Genomic DNA, 22356 nt, shown 5'->3' with positions numbered 1-22356 from the left:
ATAGGTAGTACCTACACGCCCAACGACGCGCAAAAGGTACCTCGCTCCTGCCCGGCGCGACATTCGTGCTGTGCTCTGAAACGTAGCCTTATCGTCAACGTCCAGAGAGCTTCATGCTTCCACGATAAGCACCTCAGTCGCGACCGCGCTCTGCATCCCACTTTCACCCGACTTAGTATGCATCTTTGACCAGGTACCAGAGACAGTTCGACGCAGAACTCACCTATGGTCATCAGTGGCCGCAGCTATGGCGCTTGAGCCGGGATCCGGCGCACTGGGGGGGTCGCCCGAGAGCTCAGGGCGCAACTCTCCCATCCCAAGACAGTGGAGGAATCAGCTTGGCGGAGGTTTGCGCCCACGCGCTGGTTTGCCAGAGCGCATGTGCTGACTATATGGCTGCAGAAGAACTCCAAATCAAGGATAAGGCGTATCGTCGGTACGCATCGGGAGTCGAAAAAGCATTATTGCTCTTCGAAACGGCTTTGGAAGAATGGGCCGACTACATATCGTTCCTGAATAAGCTACTCAAGGTTCGTTTGCGATCAGCTAGCTGTGCGAGATGGCCAATTTTTCTAAAGACACGATTCCTAGGCACTGCAAACCCGGCCCTCCTCGATAACGGCGATACCGCACAAGGCGACGGTCGCAAAACGGCTCTCTCAATGTCTCAATCCTTCTCTGCCTTCGGGTGTCCACCAGAAGGCCCTCGAGGTGTACAACTACATTTTCACGACAATCGGAAAGGATGGCCTCTCCTGCGACATTCCCCTGTATCTGCCAGGGCTTGCACCAACGCTCTCCTTCGCTTCACTATCCGTTCGATCGCCGTTCCTCGACCTGCTTGAGTCCTACTTTCTCCAAATCGACCCACGATCCCTTCGACCGGCAATGAAGTCCATAATTCTAGCGCTGCTGCCCGGACTGGAGGACGAAACGAGCGAAGACTTCGACCGGACTTTGGCTCTTGTCGCCAGCTTCAAGAAGGCACTCCGCCCCGAAGACAGCGAGTTACTCTCAGCCCATCACTCCTCTAGCGATGAGTTTTTCTGGCAGTGCTTCTTTCTCGCTTCGATTACGAGTCACAGTCGCCGTGGGGGCGCTCTAGCGTATCTCGTGCGGTTTTTACCTGCTTTGGGTCGGTCCCCGGCCGCACAAGACAGCGATACCACCTCGCCAACGCTGATGCATGACGAAAACCCGAAGATTTCTGCCCTGGTGACAACACCTGAACCCGGACTTCTTGTCCGCTGCTTTGCCAGTGGCTTGGCCGACGATCAGCTGCTAATTCAACGAGGGTTCCTGGATCTACTTGTGTCTCACCTACCACTCAATTCTACGGTGTTGCAGTCGCGCGTGAAGCCAGCCGACCTAGAACTTCTTGTAAAAGCAGCGGTTGGTGTGGTGACGAGACGCGACATGAGCTTGAACCGCCGCCTCTGGACATGGCTTCTGGGCCCGGAGCCTGTCAGCGGCGACGGAGATGCCACGGGCTACTTGTCGACGGCGCCATCCGATCAACAACAGTCATTTCTGTCATCAAGAACGACCTATTTCGAAGATTTTGGGCTGCAGCCGCTGACAAAGGCTCTACTTGACATGATCAAGAGTTCAATACGCGGCAATGCGATAGAGAGGGCCCGGCCTTATAGAATCTGCTTGTCTCTTATGGATCGATGGGAAATAGGAGGTCTCATTGTCCCCGAGGTCTTTTTGCCTGTCATTGAGAGTGTTCGGCAATTTCAGGACCACTCCCCGTCAAGATCTGAGTTTTCGGAAGTACTTCGAAGCGCCAGTGTCTTTTTTGACGGTATTGAAAGTGGCTTGATCTACAGTGAACTCGTCAGCTTGCTAGCCCAAGCGATTGGACCAGGGAGCCTCACCTCGGTTGAGCGGCGGGACAAGGTGTCTCTGGTCAACTTCATCATCACTAACTTCAATGTGAGGGAAGAGGAGATGATCACCATCCATGCGCCCCTAACTTGCGTCGCAGCCCTTGCCATGTTGGAAGACTCAAGAGCGCGCAAAACGAAAATTGGGCTCGCGGACGGCGAGCTGGAACAGCTGTCTCAAGAAGTTCTGGGCGTCGTCGCCTCTTTGCTGGAGCTGGTGCCCGAGCGGGCTTTCCCGGACGTTTCGGACCTTGCAGCAGGCGATAGGCGAAATGAGCAATATGCACACCTGCTATCGAACACGGAAATTCTAAAGAAAATCCAGGCGTTCTATGTCCATGGTCAGGGAAATCTCGAGGGCGCGGCAATTCCGTTCAATACTGTCGAGTCGGGAGAAGTGCTGCTTCACAAAGCTGCAAGTTTCATTTGCAACGAAGCCACCGAGCATGACTCGATGTCGGATCTGGGCATACGAGTCCGAATACTCATCTTGATTCTACTCAAGACACCGACAAGCTACACGTTCGGCGCCGCCGACCTCCTATCTCACCTGAAAGGGAAACTTGTGCAAGGCGCAGCACTACATTTTTCCTACTTTTCTTCAGTCGTTCAACTGGCTACGCAACTGCACTCGACCGATAGAATCGCTGCAGAGCAGTTGTCTGCACTAGTGGCGCCATTGGTTAGCCATGCTTGGCATTACCTCTCTGCGTCGGATCCCAAATACCACGTCGAGACTGTTCGCTGTCTGTGGCAATTACAGACGTCGTTGACGTTATCTGCCCGTGATATTGAGGCATCCCTTTCAGCGATACTGGTCGACCGTTTACTCCTTGTTCAACAAACAACCAGCAGCGCCGCAGAGGCCGCACGAACATTTGGTGTTCTCTGGTCCCACACGCTTCAGGACTCAGCATCTGATCGACGTGGCTCACGTACACAGTTACAGGATTGCCGCACGATTTCCCGCCTTGCCGGCATGGATCATTATCAGGTCATGTTGGCGCAGCCTTTGTTTCTCGTTCTGGATGCCTTGATCGACGAGAGAACGCAGCTGTACATGGTCGTTAAGTCATGGCTAAATACCATGATTGGCATAGACAGGTGGCTAAAATTGTTGTGCAACGCGCGCGTAAACGGCTGCTAACAGTTTCTAAGGCTATTCCTGCTGTTCGTCACCAAAATCTCCGAATTGTCGTTCGTAGCATCCATCAACGGCCACGAGGGTGGCGAGAAGGCCGCCACTGACAACGTTGTGTTCAACGAGAACGACGACATCGAACTATGCCTCTATTATCTCCGATCGCTGCAACACGTTTTGCGATGTACTGGTGAGATGACTCGGGCCGTTCTCGCCTCAAAGTATCTGTATTTTGGCGATGGCGAGGTTCACATACGAGGTAAACTCTCGATCCCGTTCCTAGAGTTGTGGGAGGCTACTGACATCTCTAAGCTGGCGCGGAGGACAACGAGATAACACTCCAAGAATTCCTTGTCCGCGTCTGTCTCCAATGTGTTACAGCGGACGTTGCGGACCGTTCCAATGTCGAGCTGGTGGAACGCGTGTCCCAACTCCACCGCTACGCTCTGACTATTCTTCACGAGTTCCTATCAAGTCGATATGCCGCCCCTTTGACCAGTCTCCATCTCGACGGCATCCTCGTTGGTAGGCTGTCGAAGTCTATAGACGAATCGGACCCATATGTCCAAGTCTTGCTTCTTGACGTTATTTACGACGTTCTCAAAATTCACGACATGGCCCCAGTGGAGATATCAACTTCCCCGACGTTGGAAAAGTCGCCCCCAAGTTTTGATCGATCACGCCCAAGTCGGCAGTCTATCTCTATGAGCGAGAGCCGACCTATCGCGCCGCCAATGCCACCTCAATTACTGAAATGCTTACAAGCTGGGCTCAGTGCGGCGAGTAGCCACGCAGTTCTGGATAGCTGGGTGGCATTCTTGTCTGATTGTCTACCGCTATACTCTCAATCTATCTTCCAGGTCCTCATCCCGCTGGTTGAGACGCTTTGCCGACAGGTCGGGCAAGTTTTTACCAGCCTACGAAATACGTTCAAGGCCGAGCAACAACGACAAAGCCCAAATGAGAGCGCTCCAGAAGCAACCTTGATTTACTTGCTGAATGGGCTAGAACAAGTTTTAGCCCTCGCTCACGACCAGCTGCTTGCCGCAGAATCTCGAGCGCAAACTGTCAAGGGACCAGAACAGCCGCAGTCCCTCTTTGGCAGCATGGTCTCTGGTGTTTTTCAGTCTGATGGCCCTCAGGCCAGAAGTGCGACCGCAAACGATCGTCTGACAGTACATCTCGCTTTCCAAGACGCAATGAGGATATGCTTCAGGATCTGGTCATGGGGCGAAGGTGAGGAAGCCAAAACCCAGGATCAGGTCTCAGCAGCATCATTTACGTATACCTCTTTGCGCATGAGGAACCGAGCAAGACGTTTACTCGAGCACTTATTCAGCGCAGAGACGTTGGAGTGCTTGGAGACAGTCATCGACATATGGACGTCAACGGAATCGCCGGGCGAGCGGGCCTTGGTTTTCAACTTCATGTCAGCCTTGGACGCTTGCCGGCCGAGACATTCTATCCCGGCGCTCTTCAATTCAATATACAGCCGAACCAATCCAGGAGCTCTAGAGCCTTCGCGCAAGTCCACCATGACCATCTCATTGCAAGATTCGGACATCGTCGCCTTTCTTGTCGAGTACGCTCGTTCGCTCGACGACGATGCCATGGACGAGATTTGGCAGGATTGCATGACTTTCCTGAAGGACCTGCTCGGAAATCCTTTCCCTCATCGCCTGACACTGCCCGGTTTGCTCGAGTTTGCGGCGATCTTGGGTGAGAAGGTGGATAATACGACCTTTGGAGAGCAGCGACGGATGCGTCGGGAGCTGGGAGTACGTGGTGTCGGCGCGCACATCTTTGTTTGACCCTTACTGACGTGCAACAGGACCTATTCCTCCGGCTCCTCGCCGCGCTCTTCACCACACGCCCTATTACCTTCTCCGAACCAACGCATTCTAATGGCACGCCAGATAAAGCTGTACGGGATGGGAGCTACAAGCGAACCACACTTGGCGACGGCCCTGAGGACGTAGTGGCAGTTCTCGCCTCTGTCGCGCCAAAGCTGCCGAAGATCTTGGTGGAGAACGACCGGGTGCTTGCTGCGGCAAGTACGATATCTACGAACGTTATAGGGCCGACATTACGTTCCAAATCGTTTCCAGACACGGTCTCTCCAAGCACTATGACGCTGCTACGCGAGCTGTCTCGGCTGCACAACAATAAAAAGGCTTGGAAGAAGGACGTGGGCGATGCTTTCAACGATCCTCGCTTCTTCGGCATGAGGCTCGAGCTGGCCACCGACGACTGGCTTCCTTTGCTCAGGCAATGGATACTCACGGATAAGGAGAAGATGCTTGAGATTACCAACCGCATCAACGCACCAACGACCGCGGGTATAGTGTTTGGCGTAGGGGCCACATCTGCGAGACTTGAAGCTGACCGCAAAACTCAACTTAACTTGCGGAGGATCGCCACGCTGATCCTTGCCTCCGCTGACGACACATTTGTTACTGATCTTGGAGCGATCCTGGACAAGCTGGTCGAGCTGATGGTCGCTACAGCAACGTCGTCGCCTTCTTCAACGACTAGAGCTGACGTCTTCCTGGTCGTTCGCGCACTGGTCCTGAAAACCAGCCCTGTTCACCTCGCCCTCCTTTGGCCAGTCGTAAACGCCGAAATCCACGCGGCTATTTCATCAGTGGTCGCCCCTGACCATAGCACCGCATCGGACATATATGTCAACACTGCCATCTTCCAAGCATGCAAGCTTCTGGATCTGCTCATTTGCGTGGCGCCCGATGACTTTCAGCTGCACGAATGGTTATTTGTCACTGATACTATTGATGCCGTCTATCCACCATCAACATACCAGCCAATTGCTCTCGCAGACGAGCTGTCCGATGAGTTGGGGAGTTCTGTGGCCCAAGGCTCCGCGCAGACGGACACAGCAGCACACTTGGCCGCTAGCAGTGCCTACAGGCGGCCGCTCCTAATTCCAGGAGGGTTGGGAGACCAAGTCAGCTTCGAGCGCAGAGATGATCTCATCGCGAAGGTTCTGAGACCCTTCTTCGGCCAACTGAGCATCTTTGCGTTTGAGAGCACGTATGCTATGGTCGCAGTAGACTTGGCAGGCTGTGTTCAAGATCTTTTGAGGGACATTTTTGATGAGCGAACAATGGTTAGAGCCCTGTAAGAGTATGAAGACAGATGGGACGCTGCCCTGACAGGCGCGAGATGCCAGAATCATGGAGATAGAGAGAGACAAGGTGTTTGGGTTCGTTTCCAAACGGCAGTTTCCTCACAATGTCGGGCGTATAATTGAAGACTCAAAGTTGCCTCCCTCCGTTGCTTCGAGTTTTGATATCGAGATGATCGCCTAGCATAGGTTGCGATGAATACTTGCAGTTCCAACGCCGTATATTCCAACCACAACGCCTACCGCTTCCAGTGTAATGATCAATGATGAGGCCCCTCCTACTTGTCCAGAATTACAAGATACCTTCAACTGGGGCATTCAGCAACGTGTCAGACGGCCCAAGAACCTTGGCGAGGACGCTCTCAAAGGCCATGCGCTCGATCGCCGCGCCAAACGACACGCATCGCACAACGTCCTGTAGTTCGCGCTGCAGAGCATCAAGCGTCGTGGCGTCGAGGAGAATATCGACCGGATACCGGCTCGCAAGCTCGAACCAAGCCTGCACTGGCGCGATCTCCTGATCCCCGGGGTTGAGAGACTGAGCCAGCCCATAGAGAGAGTCGAGGGTGATGCCAACGGCGGGCCAGGAGAAGCTTGGCGGCGGCAGCGCGGTGCTAGACGGGGGCTTGTTCTTGGAATAGTCTCGCGCAAGGGGTTGGCTGTCGACGTAGATGGACTCGGGGGCCGAGGCCATGCAATAGGCCGAGGCCATGAGCGTGTGCCCGTTGTCCTCCTCGCACTCTTCGGAGTGGTCGTGGCATGGAAAGTCACCGAGGCGGAAGTGATTCCAGCACACGTGTTCGAGACTACAAAAGACACGGCGTGTTAGGATGAGGCCCCCCTTCTCGGGGCACCGCAGGAGCAAATAGTTTGGCGGGGGTTTTGGGGGGAGGGGTTGGGACCTGAGCTTCCGCAACACGTACGCAAGAATGAAGTTGATGGCGCGTTGCTCCTGTGCGGGTGTGAGTTGCACGTCTCCTCCCGTCGCTGATTTGGGCGGCGTCAGGGCGCTGGCGACGCTGCCGTCACCCGAGGAGCCGGGGCCGGAGTCGATGCGGAAGCAGGGCGTCCCGAGGGACTTGTCGACGCTTAGGTGGACTGTCCAGTCGTCCAAGTCGATGCCACTGAACATCTCGGGGGACGCAGCAACGTCCGGCACCGATGACGACGACGCATAGCTTCCAGGCACGGAGGGATCAAGCATCATCATCGGGTCAATTGGCTCAACCGGCGGTCCGTGACTCGGTGTCACACCAGCAGCAGCACCTTCTGGCCTTATCATGTACGCGGGAGGCTGCTGCTGCTGCTGGGCGGCGTGATGATGAGCGGCAGGTGGTAGCGGCGGCGGCGGTTGCTGTTGCACTCCCGACGGCCGTCCGACGCCATTCAGCCGGAGGATGGTGATGATCTCCTCATTCTCCCTGTGCAGAACCCTGCCGTCGTGTTCCGCGAGGGCGACCAGGTCCCTCAGCTGCGAGACATCGAGCTCCAACTGCTTGACGTAGTTTGCCTTGCGCTGACGGTGCTCGATCTGCGCGCGGCGGACCTGCTGGCGCCGCAGCAGGGCCTTTTCCTTGTCGGTCTTGGGCTTGGCCTTGTTGTCAGGTCTGTCGCCGCCGCCGCCGCCGCTGCCCACCTCGGGCTTTTCACCTCCTCTTGCGGGTGCTGTCGATGATGCTGTACGCGACGACTTGTTGTTAGCTTTCTTCGCGGGAGGCATTCTGGGCGGCAGATGGCGGCAGTTGTGAGATGCAGATGGTGGGAAAGAGATGCATCAAGATGATCGAAGACGGATCAGGGGCGGGATGGGGGGGAGGTGTTCAAGGAGGAGGCGAGGCGAGGCGAAGGGACAGGGGGAGGCGATGATGCCAGCCAGCCAGCCAGCCAGCCCACGGCTGAGGACCATGAGACGACGGCATGACCGAGAGGCGATCCACAGACGTGTAAAGGGCGAGAGCCCTCGACGTGCGTGGGCGAACAACAAGGGGGCATGGGGATGGAATCATTCCTGGTCGCCGGGCGTCACTGTGACAAACACACGCCTGCCAACTCAAATCGTCAAATGTGGTGGGGGGGAAGGGACGGCGCGGTTCAACGGCGTTGCAGCAGCAGCAGCAGCAGCAGTAGCAAACCAAGAAAAACCCCCCGTCAGCGACGCCAGCAAGCAACGGGAAACTTGTAACGCCACCGCCATGCGCTCGGCCTCGCCGCCAGCGAGAAGCGATAGGATGGTGACGTGACCCCGGTATGAACTCAATAATAACCAGGCACAAGAACTCACGACTTTCGCGCGGCGACTGCGTCCGCCGTCCTTCAGACCGTCTCTTGGTCTTCTTCCCAGTGTCAAAAGACGAAGACGACGCATGACCTCTACCTGTTTCATCTTCGGACGGCGTCATGCTGGGCTGAGTGAGAGGCAGGCAGGTCTGTCTCGTCGCTTACACGGGGCGGTTCGTCTCGTCGTTGTTATCGTGCCAACTGCGGCGGCGCTCAAGCAATTAGTTATTCTCCCTGTCATGGGTATCGCACTATGCAAGTCAGGTTGTCGTCTTTGCCTGCGCTTGCTGAACAAGTTGTTGTTGTTGTTGGATGATGCGACACGCAGCATCATGGTCGCCCTCGTGGCGTCGAACCCGCGAGCTGGCCGCGACACCAAAGCCGGGCCCAGAGAGCGATGCCGCCTGCCATTCATTGTCGCGGAGGGCTCCCGAACCGCCGGGTAGGAGAGCCACAGTAGTCGCCGAACTCGCAAGTGTGGCTTTTTCCCGCCCTGCTGGACAAGCCGAGCTGTGGCCCTGATTGATGGAACTACCAAGTACAGCCTGAAGCATAAATTCTCCGTCCCACGCGCTGACAGGGCCCGCCGCCCCGGCGAGCTAACTTATCTAGTTATATCTCAATGGAGAGGGCCCCGCGCTGGAGACCCTGGTGGTCGTATTGCGGCTACGTATCACTGCTTCTGGTGCTGGGGACGCCCGTCATGGAAAATGCAAGATTGAAAGCACGGCTAAACGTGGCCCGCTAGCTAGTATGTGCATACGTACAACAAATCAGCCGCCGTTTGTGAGCGGCTCCCATGTCCAACTCCTCGCTATATGCACGCCCGTATACCAACTGGTAGTAGATAGTCCTCCAGCCCTGGCTCAACGTCGCCGCGTGAAAGGCTCGTACAACACCGCACACACTGACACACCCTCTTGATACGCTTCACTCGAAATCATCGACTTCACTGTCCGTCGCCGTGCCCTCTTCAATGTCGCCATCTTCGTCGTCATCCATCTCGTCGCTGTCATCGTCATCGTCGTCTGCGTTCAACCCAGGCACAGACTTCCAGTGCACGTAGTCGTCAGCAAGCCATCGCTTGCTGATAGGCAATTGGTATGGGTCGAATGGGAAGTATGGGTCCAGCTGATGGAAGCTTTCGCCCTGCGCTTCATAACCCGAGTCCCGCAACGCACCGCCCGTGGCGTACGTAGCCGAAAGGTATTGCGTAAGTCGGACGCGCTTGTTGCTCTCCACCAAGGGGTAGATGTACATGAAGTTAAGCCGGTGCGCAAGCTTGGCGAACTCCTCCACAATGACCGGGGCGCACACCTTCAGCGGGTTCAGCTTGCCGAAGATTTGGATGGAGAGATCCTTCCGCGAGGATCCCACCCACTCTAGGTCTTGCCCAATGTACGACGCCGGGTCCTCAGGGTCGACCACCTCCGGTGCGGATACCACCAGGTCTTGCCAGCGAAAGCAAAAGATGTAGAGTGTTGCTTGCACAAGAGAGTAGTAAGGGTGGAACCGCTTCAAGTCCGGGCCACGACAGAGAGGCTCGTACTTTTTCCGATACTGCTCAAGGTGGTGGATAAGAAGCATGAACATAGTCCGCACCAGGCTCCCAGGTACATGTGCGCCTCTGGCAACGAAACTCGCCAAATAGGCCGCAGCAGCTTGCTTCAGCACGTTGGGGGTGTTTCCTTGGAAGGCTGTCGCAATCAGCTGGCCACAGAACGCGTCCGTAAGTCGCTCGTGCTGTTGCGCAAAGTGGAAGATGAGGAATTGCGTGTGTCTCGACTTGTAAGTCGGTAAGACAATGTGATCGAACTCGCGGAGGATGATGGTGAACATATCGAACGCCTTGTCGGATCCTGGGTTCAGGAAATGCGGAGTGTAGAAGCTGAAGAGGGTGTCCAGCACTGCATCCATCTTCTCGACACTTTCCTTGACAGTCTTGATTCTGGCCGCCTCTTGATCGTAGTCCAGGTCGTCACTGTCCACCGATTCATTGTCGCTCTCATCGGAATAATCATCTTCCAAGCCGGACAATCGTTGTTGGTTTTCCCGCAGCGCGTACATAACGGCGGCGGTGACATCGTCGTCGAGGTCCTCCAGGTCTACCTGCATCTGCGAATCGATCTTGACAACTCTATTGAGAATGAGGTCAAGTATTTCGTCCCGTAGGTCCGGCACGTAGTCCTTGACGTGGAGCAAATTGTGGATATATGCCATGTGTATCCGCACCGACTCGTCAGGAAATGGAAACTTGGCGCCCAGTAGGTTCTCCAATACTGCCACTGCTGACGGGAACATCTGCAGCAGGTATCGGATACTCGAATGCAGGCGTTCGCGCATCGTCTCCCGGCTAACGTCGGGGAAGTCGGGGACGGACCAGGACGACGGGCTGGTGTCACGGAACTTCTCAACCATGGTCGACAGGACGGGCACAAGATAGGAGCCTTGGGCGCTAACCAACGCAGCCAAAAAATGGGTGAAAACTTGGGTGAAGGCAGCATCGCGACCCAGCCACGAACAATGTAGGATGGTCTTGACCAGGCCGTTGCATTCCTTGCCCTTCAGTATGGGAACGCAGCTGGTCAGCGCCATGACATACACTTGCAGCTCGTGAGGCTTCAAGGTGTCGTCCTCCTCGCCAACGACTGGTGGCAAGTATCTTTGCTTGTCGTTTGCGAAGAGTTCTTTGAGCATGTCGTACTGGCCATCGTTGCCTCGCAGGTGTTCCTCAAGTGCCGACCGCACTTCCAATTTGACGTCGTTCATCGTCCTCCGGCCAACTTCGTATGTAACGTTCTTTATTTCGTCGAAAAACACTTTGCGACGCTTGGTGGGACTGTCTAACGGCTCCGGCAAGTCGACAGAAGCATCGTGCAACTCCTTTCTCCTACCCAAGACTGAGGTTGGTTTCAGTATTGATTTGACCGGCGTGGAGCTTTTGATTGCAGGGCCGGCAAGAGCCCTCGCCTGCGGTTCGAATGGTCGCATCGACGACGCCTATTTCGGTGCACCTGCGGCGCCTTAACGGTCGACCGGTGTTGACGATCTGGCGGGCGCTGCCTAAAAATTGCGGTTGGAATGAACAGTCTGCAGCGGGGAGGCGTAGAGCAGGATGGTGGTCATGATCTGGTGCGTCATGAGATACGCCCCAAGAGCGTTGCTTTCCAGGCGGCAGGGTAGGCTTTGTTGAAATTGACGATGGCGGCCTTGAGGGGGGGTTGGTTGCGCAAGGGCAAAAACAAACGGTGACGATGTAGAGTGCTGGGCTGGCATTTTCCTTCCCATGAACTGGGAAGGGTTTTTTGAGGGGACTCAGAGTGGGGCGCAGCACGTGCCCGACAGCCGTCTCTGCCCCCTCCACGGTGCACCAAAGAACGAGACAATGTGGGGCGGCGCGCTAGTAGCTCGCGCCTCGTCATCGCTTTACTCCAAGACGAGAGGAGCCCGACAACACTCGTACAATACGTGTGTGCCCATGACACAGACGCGGGAGCATTGTCACACAATCGGACATTTGATGCACCTTGTGGCTCATACTAAGTCAGCCGCCCCAAGGTAGATGTCTTGCGTCCACTACACGCGGCGCATGTTTCACACGGCCCCTATTGCTATGCCCGCAACTTAGGCGCCCACACCTTCAGCATTCGAGAAATGGCTGACCTGTTTGTGAACATAGTGGAGTCGGTGCCGATGGTACTTGCCAGTCTCGACGCCAACTAGAAGTAAGTCCAAGCATTTGATTTGTAAACTGGTGTCGGCCGACCTCGTCCCGCACCCGGCTAGTCGGGGGAGCGACAAGCGCGCCGCTCAGGACTGCTCCAAAGCCCGCTGTTAAGGCCAAAGAGAACGGTGAAGAACCTATGCTTCAGGTATGAAGCGGTCGCAGATAACGGCAGGATGCCGGTCCCTTTCAAGGACGACTCACGTCCTAACCAAAACCGCCCGCCCACAGAGATATACCCCGTCTGCCGCAGCATATCCCATTCCGGTACCGGGGGGCACAGTATCATAGGCACCGCCTATATTCGTACATCAGATACAAAGAAATCCGTACACACCCGCGTCCACCACTTGCGGCTAAGTCGCCGATCGGAGTCCGAAACCAGAGGCACAGGTCGGTCAGGCATACAGGCCGCTCGTATTGCGCGGTCGTCGCAACACTCCTCTCGAGCAAGCGAGGGGGCCCCATTTCACTCAGTATCCTTCCGCAGCACCGGCACCGTTATGAGCGGGATGCGAGCCGTACATGTAGTTGGGGTCTGCGCTGCCGTCGGCACCGGTAGCGCCCTCGGCGGTGGCATATTCTGTACCGGCGGCCGATGGCTCGCCCTTCTCGCCGGGAATCATTGAGCCACCCCACGAATTCTCCATGACACGCTCTCTGTTGGACTGGTTCTGTTGCTGCTTTGGGTATGAGTGGCGAGGCCATCACCGTGAGAAAGGAGACGGCTTACCTCGCGATACTTGGAAAGGTAGACTTTGAGCGCCTCGGCGTAGTTCTCGAAGCCGAGCGACGTCATGGCGAACAGGATATCTTCGCCATTGACGGTCTTTCGCTTCTCTTGCTGGCACTTTTCCGAGGCTGAATAGACGCTGGTGGTCAGGCATCATTGCCAGGATGAGTGAGATTTGAGTTCTGGAGGCGGCTTACCTTCACTCGTGATGAAAGAGATGAACTCACTCACGCACTCCTGCATGCACTCTTTGGCTTCCTTTGCTATCTTGGCATTGTCCGGAAGGGCGTTCTTCATGATTCGAGCGACTGGTGCAAAATTACGTATGTTAGCATCAAGTTCGTTGGCCCGATCGGTTTTTGGGTCGCAGGGTGTGCCGGCCGCGTTGGCGGACGAATCGTGAGCCATGCTGGGCGATATGCGAGGCTAGAGCGATGGGACGAAAGACGAGACGGGACGAACAAATCACGGTTTGGCCCCAAGGGAGACGAGGACTTACCATTGGCTATGGGCAGCCACCGATCCTGTTCTTTAACGCCCTCGAACTCATAGCTCCCCGGGTTGGCCGACTGTGGGTCTTGATTCTCGTTCATTTGTCCTTCCTCGTCTGGTGACTGTGCGCCATGGTCGACGTCCTTGGGAGGAGATTGGGGGGAATCGGACATATTTGGCTACCTGCAGCGGGTGCTAGCGTCCGTCCGTGTGGTAGATGGCAAGACTGCTTCAGGCTGTCACAACCGGGCTGGTGATGATGTGTCCCCCTGGCCACGTTGCAAAGAGGGTAAGGTAGGGCTTGCAAGTATCCGACCCTGGGAGGGGGTGTGGTGTGGGATGTTCCAGATGCCGGGATGCAGGAGCTGCGTCAATCGTGACGGCAGGCGATGGATCGCGAGCCAGGTAGGTCGAGGCACGTTGGCTGGTCCCTGGCCCGAGGTCTCGGGGCGCGTCCTGTCAAGACGGTGAAGTGGGCTTGGCCCGGTGACGTGATGTCTTTGGGCGGATATGGGGCACCAGGGCCTGGGGTCACCGGCCCGGACTTGGTGGGTGGGTTGGGAGACAGATGCCCGGCCCGGAGGGGTGAAGAGGGGGTGGTTGATTCGGGATTGGGCCTGCAACGGATCAAGCGAGCAAAGCAAGCAGGCAGGCGTGCGTGCGAGCGAGCGAGTGACCGAGCGAGCGACCACCAACAAGGCAGCGGCAAAAGCTTCTACTAATGCCTACATCCAGGCGTCAGCATCCGTTCGTTGGGTGAGCGTGTGTGCGCGCGCCGACAGTGCGTATACGATGGACCACGCGGGGCGGTGACCGCGGTGGCAGAGCACAGCACGTCCGTCGCCAAACAAGAATAACCAAGCCGTTCTGGTTTCTGCGACGCCAGAGAGCCAGCCGGCCGGCCAGCCAACCGGGCCTTGGCCCAACGACGACTGGGGAAATGCACCGTCCGCGCGACTCGTGAGGGGCGTGCGTTCGGGGACTAAGGGGGGGCAAGGGACAGCAGGGAGGGGGACACGGGGGACCTGGGGCCGCGACAGGAGCGACGGGTACGGCACGGCGGGCAGGCGGACAGTCGGGCAGTCGGACAGGGAGGGAGAGCAGGCGCGCGCGCCAGAGACAAGACAAGGCGTCGCGACGGCGGATTGCGACGGCGGAGGTGATGTTACACAGAGGCGCATCGGCGCTGCTTGTTTGGTGTGTCTGTGGCTCACGCCTTGCGAAGCCTTGCTTGGTGCGCGCGCCCGGACCGGAGCTGGCTGGGTCGCCAACCAATGCAGCAGCGCATGCGTGTGTGCTTGGGGGTTCGACTAAGCATCGGGGAACTGAAAACTGATACGTACAGTACGTGCGTCGCAGTCGGGTTTCCGTCTCACGGCCTGCTGGATCTCAGCAAGCGAGCGTATCGGCGGCGTTCGTTCGGGGCGGCACCAGCAGCAGCAGGCGGTGCATGGGTCGGGTCGCAGCGCACGACGATGGATGGCTGGGCGGGTGAGGTGGATTGGATGAGGTAGACGTGGGGTTATTTTGCAGGAGGGAAGAGGAAGGCTGACGCTTGACGGCGAGGAGGTGAGGCTAATACCCACCTCACCTCACGTTAGCTTGGGCTTCAGAAGGGCTGCAGCTTGCAGTCAACAACGCTAGCAGCACCCAAAACACAACAAAACCGCCTGCCCCAGCCCTTGCAAGCCAGCCGCTGCCCTAAAAAAGCAACGGGGTGGGCTGTTTTGTTGCCCGCCTAGACCCAGCTTGTCCTTATCGATAAGCCGCAAAAACGTATGCACGTATTCAACGGACTTGTCGTCCCAAGTCTCAAGGGGAGGCTAACCCCTTTGCGGCCCAGAGCTTCCCGCATCCATCGCCGCGGTCGGTTTCGGCGGCGGGGGGGCGCTCCGGCATCTGGAGGCTTTTTGCCCATTTTCCACCACGCACTGCTGCGACGCCGCCGCGTACTGCAACTTTCAGAGTCTCGGCTCCCTCCCGGTCCAATCGTTCCATGCGCTCCTCGGCAGGCCTCGCTGCTCGTACCATTTCCCAGCCGCGGTTAAGCTGCAGGGATTCGATGCCATGGCGCCGCGCCAACTCCAGGTCGACACCGTCTTAGGCACGTCCAGGCGGTGTGCCTCGACCAGCTTCTGCATGGCACTGGCTTTGCCATACATTTCCGCATACTGTTGCAAACCTAAAGTCTCTTTGCGGGGTTCTCAAAGCTCTTCCTTACCGCCCTGAGGGCGACCTTTGTCGGGCTCAGCAGGGGCAATCTAGCAGTGCTCCGTTGCCTCTCACTGCCATCATCCGACCCAGCCTCTCACATGTCTCGTACTTGCGAGCAGATCCTCCACCACGAGCTCGACGGTGGTGAACCATGTCCAAAGACCACAGGTGGACGTCAACGCTTGGAAGCGGCCTTGAATCACAAACAGAGCTTGGAAGTCCCGCACGAGCGCTCACCAGGATCTGACCATCCAACACGAGTCTCTAAAGTAGAATGGGAACCAATTGTCACCCGCCGGGTCTTATAGCCATGTTGGTTCTAGGAATGATTCGCAGTCCTGTACATCATCTACTGCGTCGTCAAGTAAAGCCCCCCATGCCTTGCAGGGCCATGAACCACTGGGGTCTACGTCCTTCCAAAGTTTCCGCTTTGGAGCGGAGGATCTCCCCAATCATATAGGGTGCATAGAGATATTGCTGACGACGCAATGGGTTTGCCTAGGATGGCGAAGCCCTTATATTGACTTGCCTCTACCAAGTACCTATCACCCTAGCCGCAGATGCTCAAGCACTGACGCCACCTGTCCTCACACCGCAGCGGCGGTAGCTGCGTCCATATCACTGGATACACCGAGTAGTTTCGCGAAGCGGATGCCGACCGGCCTAGGCAGCCGCCGGGTTGCGAGCTGACAGGACACTGAAGCGATTGCGAAGGAAACCGAATGTACGTGACTCTGGCACAGCTGGCTGAACCCATCTTACCAAAGTGCGTCTTCAGCTCCACGGTTCTTTGGGATGCAATGGTGACCCTGGTGGTAAAGGCGCATCCCGTGGTGGCTGCCTTCCAGGAGGGGGTGAGCGTATCCGTCATTGCGCTTCCCTCGCCAGCGTGCCATGATCCCAACAGCGTTGTTGGCCTCAGCCATTGCTCAGGCAGTCGCCCTAACAACTACTAGTACAACCACGTTTTTCCCGGCCACGGAAAGACGTGCGAACACCTAGTATGTGCCGCCTCTCATGCATGCTATCGTGACGCCAATTCGTCGTTACATATGGAGCATGCCCGAGTGCATTGCGGGTAGGAAGTACGGCATCAGGGTGAGCTGATTAACCCAGCGGGCGCCAAATATCGTGTCTTAATCCGTGTCGTCCACCTGATAGAATAAGCACACAGTATTACAGATAGGTTTTCGCCGCCATTACCACAGTTTTTGCCATTGAACTGGTCTGCTCGTAGCCTGCGGTGAATCCCTTCAATACAGCTGCTAGTCTGATCCAGGCATAGGCAACAACGGGGTGTGTGGTGGTTTGATTGCAGAAGTGACTCCTGTCCAACAGACCCTGGTGTTGTGACCGGGACGATGCCAGAATGCTTGGCTTTCTTCTCTATGAGTGGATTTCAAGGTCAATGACGAGCGGTTGGTATTGTTACGCCGGATGGCGTGGGGGAAGCTTGCATCAATCGTTCGTGACATGTCAATTTCATGGTGTGTTGTTACCCCTCCTTAATATTCATATGCCACGCCAGGGTGCGCGCGTCGTTGGATCGGTACCTATATTCCAGGAAGCCCGGCACGGCAATTAGCAGCGGTACGTTCACTCCTTTGTCAATTTCGAGAATCTTGAGAGTCCTGGTGAACATCTCTTCATTTCAAAGCGGGACGCGAATGTCGTTGTTGGGAACGACATACCGCAAGGGACCACGGAATTGGCGGTCGCATGGACGACTCCCAAAGCTGCGTCGCCACATCGCGACCAAATGTGATCGTGTACCGGTTGCTGTTGGGCATCGAGGCGCCCTTGTCGCCAGGCCCCATTGCGTCCACGCCATGCGAGGTACAACGCACCGATGCCAGCTGACACAACGCCAGGTCTAACAATTTAACATGTCGTGGAGAGTCTCTCTCCTATACGAAGTATCTGTATCCTTGCATTCCGATTTGCGCTTGGCTATGACAATGCAGGGACTCGGGAAGCCGTGACTTGACAGGGTGACCTGACATTCATTTGCCAGAGTAATGCAGTGTTGCGAGCCTTTGCCTTAGCGCAAGGATTGCAGTCAGTCCCATGTCAATGGTACCAAAGTGGTAGGCTCCATCCGTCACCAGTGATGATGTATGGACGAGGCCAGTATATGAGTGCTCAACTCCTTTTCCTGATGCCACCCTAGCTATCACAGCTCATTGTTGCACTACCTGAACATTGTTCTTTTTCTGCAAATTCGATGTCAGCCCGCATCCAGACGGGGGGTTCGAAAGCGGAGATGAGCGAACCTTCCATTTGTCCAGCTCATCTTGTTTCGTCTTGTACTGCTTTACCAGGTCATCCAGGACCTTCCTTAGGCCATCTTGGTTCGTCTTAAGGGCCGGGACGACATCTTTGACAGTCCTCTCAACCAGCACACCGTTGATCAGTCGGAAGCACTTGCGGTCCTCCGCGAGCGGCTCCAGTGTCTCAAGAACAAGCCTAGTGAAGAATGCTTTGTGAGCGGTGGAATCCTTTGAAACTTGCTTTCCGGCGAGCAATCCCGAATACGGGAAGGGGGGGAGACCCCGCGGTCCATGGAGCATTGAAGCGGGCGACTCTGGACTGAACATGGGGACGGCGTACTTGTGCTCTTCAGCCTCCTGCTCGATATCACCAATCTTTTGGGCTATCTGCTGCAGCGTGTTTTTGTAGTTGGAGTATGTAGCCTGAAGATCTGCCCGAAGTTAGTGTACTGAGCGCGGCTGAGGTGCGGGAGCGAACGTGAAGCTTGTGAGCTCCCTGGCGCACACACCCTGCTGCTTCTTGGCAGGCGTTGCCTGCTGCTCTGAAGACATGATGCGATGTCGCACGGCGCACCTTGGGCGATGACGCAATGTCAGTCGACTTGCGAGTAGGGGAAGGCTGACGGGTGAAATTGAAGCTGCCTGCTTGAGAGTCGTCGTTTTAGCTTGCTGGGCGTGGGTTGGCGGGCGAGGCGAGCAGCCCCGGGCCGTACAAATCCAACACTGTGCCCACTAAAAGCCACCACTGTGGGTACTGCCTGGCGGTGGTCCGCGCATTTTCCATCGTTTCCCGTCCCTTTGGAACTTTCCCCCCGCGCCGATGGCCTTGCAACGGTCTCGTCATCAGGCTCGTCCACGTCCAGCGCAACAATACCCCGTCAGAGCATCAACTACTGCATCGCAAAATGCATCCTCACCTACACACCAAAAATGCGCTAGGTATGTTGATTGATCTCAAATGCGGCCCCGCGCCTGCGCTGACTCGCATCGTAGCATGTGAAGAAATCATTGCCGCGCTCGAGCAGTGCCATGCCCAAGGATTCATGCACAAAGCAACGGGCGGCTGCAACGACGTCAAGGACAAAGTCAACCAGTGCTTGCGCGAGGAACGTTCCAAGATGCAAGCCGAGAACAGGGCCGCCGCAAAGGCAAAGCGCGATCGCCTCAAAGAGGAGCAGAAAGCCCTCGGTCTGTAATCGGCCACGCCGGCCTAGACAACCGGAAAACGAACGACACAACTCCTCTCTACGATACCCAATCCGAAAAGCGAGTGTACAACATTGTATTTTGCATGGCAGGCGTTGATAGGCTCGAAGAGAACTGCCTAGGGGGGGCCGTCTTATCCTTTGACGACGAACGATTCGGGTGCAACGGTTTACGATGAGGGCTTGCACGGCACTTTCGAATTGCTACAGTACGGGGTAGCCTAACGAGTGAATATACACGAACATATCCTTATGCTGCAAAAGACCCGCGCTTCACAGCTTCTGGCGGTAGGCGTTGCCAAAGGTGAACAGGCCGAACGCCGACAGGACGCTGAGGAGGACTGGGACAGGCTTCCTGAGTCGGATAGCCCGGGGAATGGCAGAGCCGCCGAGGATGATGGAGGCGAGCAGACTCAGCTCGATACCATAGGGCTCCCGGCTCTGGAGGCGATAGCCGCCGATGCCGTCTGACCGAGGTTAGCCATGTACGAACTAGGATGGTTCGACGATACATATTAGCATCGCTACAAGCTTGGGGCGCGCTTACAGAGGATTCCAACGGCGGATCCAGCGACAAGCGAGGGCACCGACCGCGTCCTCACGTAGCCCATGATGCCACCACCTGCAGTCAGCGCTGCAAGCGCATAGGACGAGTTCTGAAGCTGGGACTGCGTAATGCCATTAGTCACCACACACATGTCAAAGGCGCTTCGGGACAGCCGCAGTGCCATTGCCTACATACCATGGTTGTATTTCCAAGGAGGGGTCGCCGATGATGGAGATGACGATTGGACTGCCGTCGTGATCTTGGCAGCAACAGGAGATGCACGGTAGTTACGTTGGGACCTTAGCCGAACCTGGGCGGGTGCTCGGAGGGAATCGACGACATTGAGCGTGAGGGTGGGTCTGCGGCGCCCCAGCCAGCCCAGGCCCCACGGCGCGGCCAATCAAGCGCCCCGGGCACCTTGGAGCTTTCGTGTCCGTACCAGGCATGCCAAAGACCACTTCTGGCGACGACAACACTTGTCATCAGTAGTCTCCCGACGACCCCAGCACAGTTGCCGTTCGAGAGCCGCCCACGAAAACGAGCGTGGTATTTCGAATTGGATACAATGGCTCCCAGGAAGAACACACGCGAGCCCGCACCCTCGGCTGTCGCGACGACCCAGCCGAGCACGGCCGCAGGCTCCGTACCCCAGCAGCCAAAGCCAGCGACGACCCTCAAGTCCGCCGGCGCTGCCAACTGGGATGAGGTCCTGCAGAACATCTGCCAGTACTACATGAAGGAGACGCCCCAGCGTACCAAGCTTGTCGACGTGTTCCTCGTCTTTCTCGCAGCCGTTGGCGCATTGCAGTTCGTGTACTGCATCCTGGCGGGTAATTACGTGAGTACCCATGGGAGCAGACGGATGGAGCTGGAGCTAAGCCATTACATAGCCTTTCAACGCCTTCCTCTCCGGTTTCTGCGCTACAGTAGGGCAGTTTGTCCTTACAGGTACCTCGTCTCTATTACGTGCTAGCAACCGCTTATGCTGATATGCAACTTGCAGTGTCATTACGGATCCAAACAAGCGAGGCGAACAAGAGCGATTTCCCAGCAGTATCCCCCGAACGGTAGGCTGAAATATCTCCAATACTCAACGGCCAGTGCCATGATTCTGACATGCTGTATCATCAGGGCCTTTGCCGACTTCATTGTCTGCAGTCTTATCCTGCATTTCTTCTGCATCAACTTCATCAACTAGATGATTCGGTCGTCGATCCAATGGGACGGAGATGGTGGGATATGAGACAGCGCTCGCCCTGTACAACAAGAATTGGAGGATATATGCCACGCATCAGAAAGCAAGAAAATTAGGGATAGGCGTTATTGGTTCCTGGTTAGCCGTGTCTCGTGATATACTCATTCATTTCCACCCCCTTCCGCCTCCGCAGCTCTGGGCTCAGCTTTTGGCGGGCCTCCAGAGGCTTTAGGCGGCGGCGGGACCACCGAGCCTTTCGACGTTGGCGCATTATCCACTTCTCGACTCTTGGCTTCCTCCTCCTTGAAGTAGTCATCCATCAGCTGGTTGGGGCTATGCCCATGACGCTCTTTCTTCTTCCCAGTCCGCGGTGGAGCGGATGGCGTTGAGCCAACAATCTGCGCGGGGACGAGAAACTCGCCCCCCGATGGCGGTGGCGGGGCAGACGCGTTCCCAGATACAGAGACGCCTTCGGCCTTCTCGTTGTTGGCTCCATCAAACATGGTTTCTCCTGGCGCGTTCACCGGCTCACTCAACGGAGGTGGCAGCCGATGCAGAGCTCCGTAGCCAAGAACGCATCCCAGCGCACCGTCTCCGCCCCAGCCTCTGCTTGGTTGTATCGTGACCTCTCGCGTCACATCGTATTCGTTATTGTAGACGTATAGTCTGAGAGGTCGCCCAATGTGATCCTCGACTAGCTCACCAAGGGCGCCTTCGCCATGTAGAGCACCTTCAGGGCTGCCAAGAATGTAGTCGCTGTACGGCAGAAGGGCAGCGTGATCGGCGGGCGAGTTTGGTGCAACATCAAGGACATGCCAGATGTTTGCGGCGAGTGCAATTGGCGCGTATTGAAGGGAAAGGCCAAGTGAGGCGCTGTCGCTGGGGACGGGGACATGCATCTCTCGCGTACGTTGACCCTGCCCAAGTTCTTAGCAAGTACGTCAACCATCTTGCCATCTTGCAGCGTACCTTGGCATTCCAAAGTCCCAGAGTTACAGTCCCTCCGGCACAGTTCTGTACTTCTTGGGCGAAAAGACTCGGGTTCGGGTCGTCCTTCGAGAGCAGTCAGGTCGAGTGACCCCAGAAAGTCTCAGTACCGGCAGTACTTACGATCGGTCTGCCATTGATCCCCACGATGAAGTCAAACCATGGTTCGACCGCAAGCTGCAAATTTGTGTTCCTCAGGACCTGGAAGCCAAATGATCCGCGCTCGTGTTGCCGATGCTGTGGCTCGCCGCCGTCCAGGCGGGACATAAACCGATTCAGCGCGTTGAACATGCTGCGTTCTATCTCGCCACGGACTATTCGTAGATCGTCGTCGCAGCTCCAAGTCGAGTCTTCTGATACGGGTTTATTAAAAAAATCGCGTCGATACGCTGAGTAAGTTGTGGCTGAAAGAATGAGGATTCCGAGCTGATCAGGTCAAGTGTCGTGATGCAGCAAGCTGGCCGTTGCGCGCAGCCTTGCATAATAAGGCAGTGGTGGCACCAAGAGGGAGGACGGGGCGCTAAGAAATACGTACCTAGG

General features: G+C 56.4%; 10 protein-coding genes across 10 annotated transcripts; 3 read left to right on the top strand and 7 right to left on the bottom strand.

Annotated features, from left to right (window-relative positions):
* The first annotated feature begins 75 nt into the window (after window positions 1-75).
* JDV02_001198 (uncharacterized protein) lies at window positions 76-6344 on the top strand. The gene is made up of 6 exons (XM_047982102.1): window positions 76-347; window positions 403-530; window positions 592-2993; window positions 3048-3289; window positions 3343-4808; window positions 4862-6344. Exons 1-6 carry the CDS (start codon window positions 248-250, stop codon window positions 6167-6169), a joined length of 5646 nt encoding a protein of 1881 aa, XP_047838063.1. The 5' UTR covers window positions 76-247; the 3' UTR covers window positions 6170-6344.
* On the bottom strand, window positions 6311-8262 carry JDV02_001197 (uncharacterized protein). The gene is made up of 2 exons (XM_047982101.1): window positions 7075-8262; window positions 6311-6978 (listed from the first exon to the last, which is right to left on the bottom strand). The coding sequence occupies exons 1-2, from the start codon at window positions 7890-7892 to the stop codon at window positions 6465-6467; spliced, it is 1332 nt and encodes a 443-aa protein (XP_047838062.1). The 5' UTR covers window positions 7893-8262; the 3' UTR covers window positions 6311-6464.
* Window positions 8263-9153: 891 nt separating this feature from the next.
* Window positions 9154-11716, bottom strand: RRN3 (DNA independent RNA polymerase I transcription factor). Its single transcript, XM_047982100.1, has one exon. It carries the CDS (start codon window positions 11438-11440, stop codon window positions 9380-9382), a length of 2061 nt encoding a protein of 686 aa, XP_047838061.1. The 5' UTR covers window positions 11441-11716; the 3' UTR covers window positions 9154-9379.
* Window positions 11717-12646: 930 nt separating this feature from the next.
* Window positions 12647-13571, bottom strand: JDV02_001195 (uncharacterized protein; the record flags this gene model as incomplete). The annotated part of the gene is made up of 4 exons (XM_047982099.1): window positions 12647-12853; window positions 12907-13034; window positions 13104-13214; window positions 13406-13571. 4 exons carry the CDS (start codon window positions 13569-13571, stop codon window positions 12647-12649), a joined length of 612 nt encoding a protein of 203 aa, XP_047838060.1.
* A 3536-nt stretch (window positions 13572-17107) lies between these two features.
* On the bottom strand, window positions 17108-17402 carry JDV02_001194 (uncharacterized protein; the record flags this gene model as incomplete). The annotated part of the gene is made up of 2 exons (XM_047982098.1): window positions 17108-17233; window positions 17304-17402. 2 exons carry the CDS (start codon window positions 17400-17402, stop codon window positions 17108-17110), a joined length of 225 nt encoding a protein of 74 aa, XP_047838059.1.
* Window positions 17403-17792: 390 nt separating this feature from the next.
* Window positions 17793-18434, bottom strand: GIM4 (Cochaperone prefoldin complex subunit; the record flags this gene model as incomplete). The annotated part of the gene is made up of 4 exons (XM_047982097.1): window positions 17793-17825; window positions 17886-18078; window positions 18223-18313; window positions 18392-18434. The coding sequence occupies 4 exons, from the start codon at window positions 18432-18434 to the stop codon at window positions 17793-17795; spliced, it is 360 nt and encodes a 119-aa protein (XP_047838058.1).
* Window positions 18435-18787: 353 nt separating this feature from the next.
* JDV02_001192 (uncharacterized protein) lies at window positions 18788-19078 on the top strand (the record flags this gene model as incomplete). Its single annotated transcript, XM_047982096.1, has 2 exons — window positions 18788-18821; window positions 18876-19078. 2 exons carry the CDS (start codon window positions 18788-18790, stop codon window positions 19076-19078), a joined length of 237 nt encoding a protein of 78 aa, XP_047838057.1.
* A 184-nt stretch (window positions 19079-19262) lies between these two features.
* JDV02_001191 (uncharacterized protein) lies at window positions 19263-19928 on the bottom strand. Its single transcript, XM_047982095.1, has 3 exons — window positions 19830-19928; window positions 19635-19755; window positions 19263-19554 (listed from the first exon to the last, which is right to left on the bottom strand). Exons 1-3 carry the CDS (start codon window positions 19830-19832, stop codon window positions 19361-19363), a joined length of 318 nt encoding a protein of 105 aa, XP_047838056.1. The 5' UTR covers window positions 19833-19928; the 3' UTR covers window positions 19263-19360.
* Window positions 19929-20199: 271 nt separating this feature from the next.
* Window positions 20200-20832, top strand: OST2 (oligosaccharyltransferase complex subunit epsilon; the record flags this gene model as incomplete). The annotated part of the gene is made up of 4 exons (XM_047982094.1): window positions 20200-20472; window positions 20525-20582; window positions 20638-20701; window positions 20766-20832. The coding sequence occupies 4 exons, from the start codon at window positions 20200-20202 to the stop codon at window positions 20830-20832; spliced, it is 462 nt and encodes a 153-aa protein (XP_047838055.1).
* JDV02_001189 (uncharacterized protein) lies at window positions 20586-22311 on the bottom strand. Its single transcript, XM_047982093.1, has 3 exons — window positions 21940-22311; window positions 21799-21882; window positions 20586-21746 (listed from the first exon to the last, which is right to left on the bottom strand). Exons 1-3 carry the CDS (start codon window positions 22105-22107, stop codon window positions 20991-20993), a joined length of 1008 nt encoding a protein of 335 aa, XP_047838054.1. The 5' UTR covers window positions 22108-22311; the 3' UTR covers window positions 20586-20990.
* Between the last annotated feature and the right edge of the window lie 45 nt (window positions 22312-22356).

This window comes from Purpureocillium takamizusanense, chromosome 1 (genome assembly GCF_022605165.1).
Source record: "Purpureocillium takamizusanense chromosome 1, complete sequence".
NCBI classification, from domain to species: Eukaryota; Fungi; Ascomycota; class Sordariomycetes; order Hypocreales; family Ophiocordycipitaceae; genus Purpureocillium; species Purpureocillium takamizusanense.
Note: the sequence above shows the minus strand (reverse complement) of the source record. Positions and strands in the feature narration are given on the sequence as shown.

Excerpts from the sequence above, each read along its gene's own strand:
- JDV02_001198 (XM_047982102.1), top strand. The coding sequence starts at position 248 with ATGGCGCTTGAGCCGGGATCCGGCGCACTGGGGGGGTCGCCCGAGAGC. Across the intron at positions 2,994-3,047 it reads ACCATGATTGGCATAGACAG|GCTATTCCTGCTGTTCGTCA; the intron begins GTGGCTAAAATT and ends ACAGTTTCTAAG. Across the intron at positions 3,290-3,342 it reads TGGCGAGGTTCACATACGAG|CTGGCGCGGAGGACAACGAG; the intron begins GTAAACTCTCGA and ends GACATCTCTAAG.
- JDV02_001191 (XM_047982095.1), bottom strand. Across the intron at positions 19,555-19,634 it reads ATCCGCCGTTGGAATCCTCT|ACGGCATCGGCGGCTATCGC; the intron begins GTAAGCGCGCCC and ends AACCTCGGTCAG.
- JDV02_001189 (XM_047982093.1), bottom strand. The coding sequence starts at position 22,107 with ATGTTCAACGCGCTGAATCGGTTTATGTCCCGCCTGGACGGCGGCGAG. Across the intron at positions 21,883-21,939 it reads GGATCAATGGCAGACCGATC|GACGACCCGAACCCGAGTCT; the intron begins GTAAGTACTGCC and ends CTGCTCTCGAAG. Across the intron at positions 21,747-21,798 it reads TGGGACTTTGGAATGCCAAG|GGTCAACGTACGCGAGAGAT; the intron begins GTACGCTGCAAG and ends GAACTTGGGCAG.
- RRN3 (XM_047982100.1), bottom strand. The coding sequence starts at position 11,440 with ATGCGACCATTCGAACCGCAGGCGAGGGCTCTTGCCGGCCCTGCAATC.
- JDV02_001197 (XM_047982101.1), bottom strand. The coding sequence starts at position 7,892 with ATGCCTCCCGCGAAGAAAGCTAACAACAAGTCGTCGCGTACAGCATCA. Across the intron at positions 6,979-7,074 it reads TACGTGTTGCGGAAGCTCAG|TCTCGAACACGTGTGCTGGA; the intron begins GTCCCAACCCCT and ends TGTCTTTTGTAG.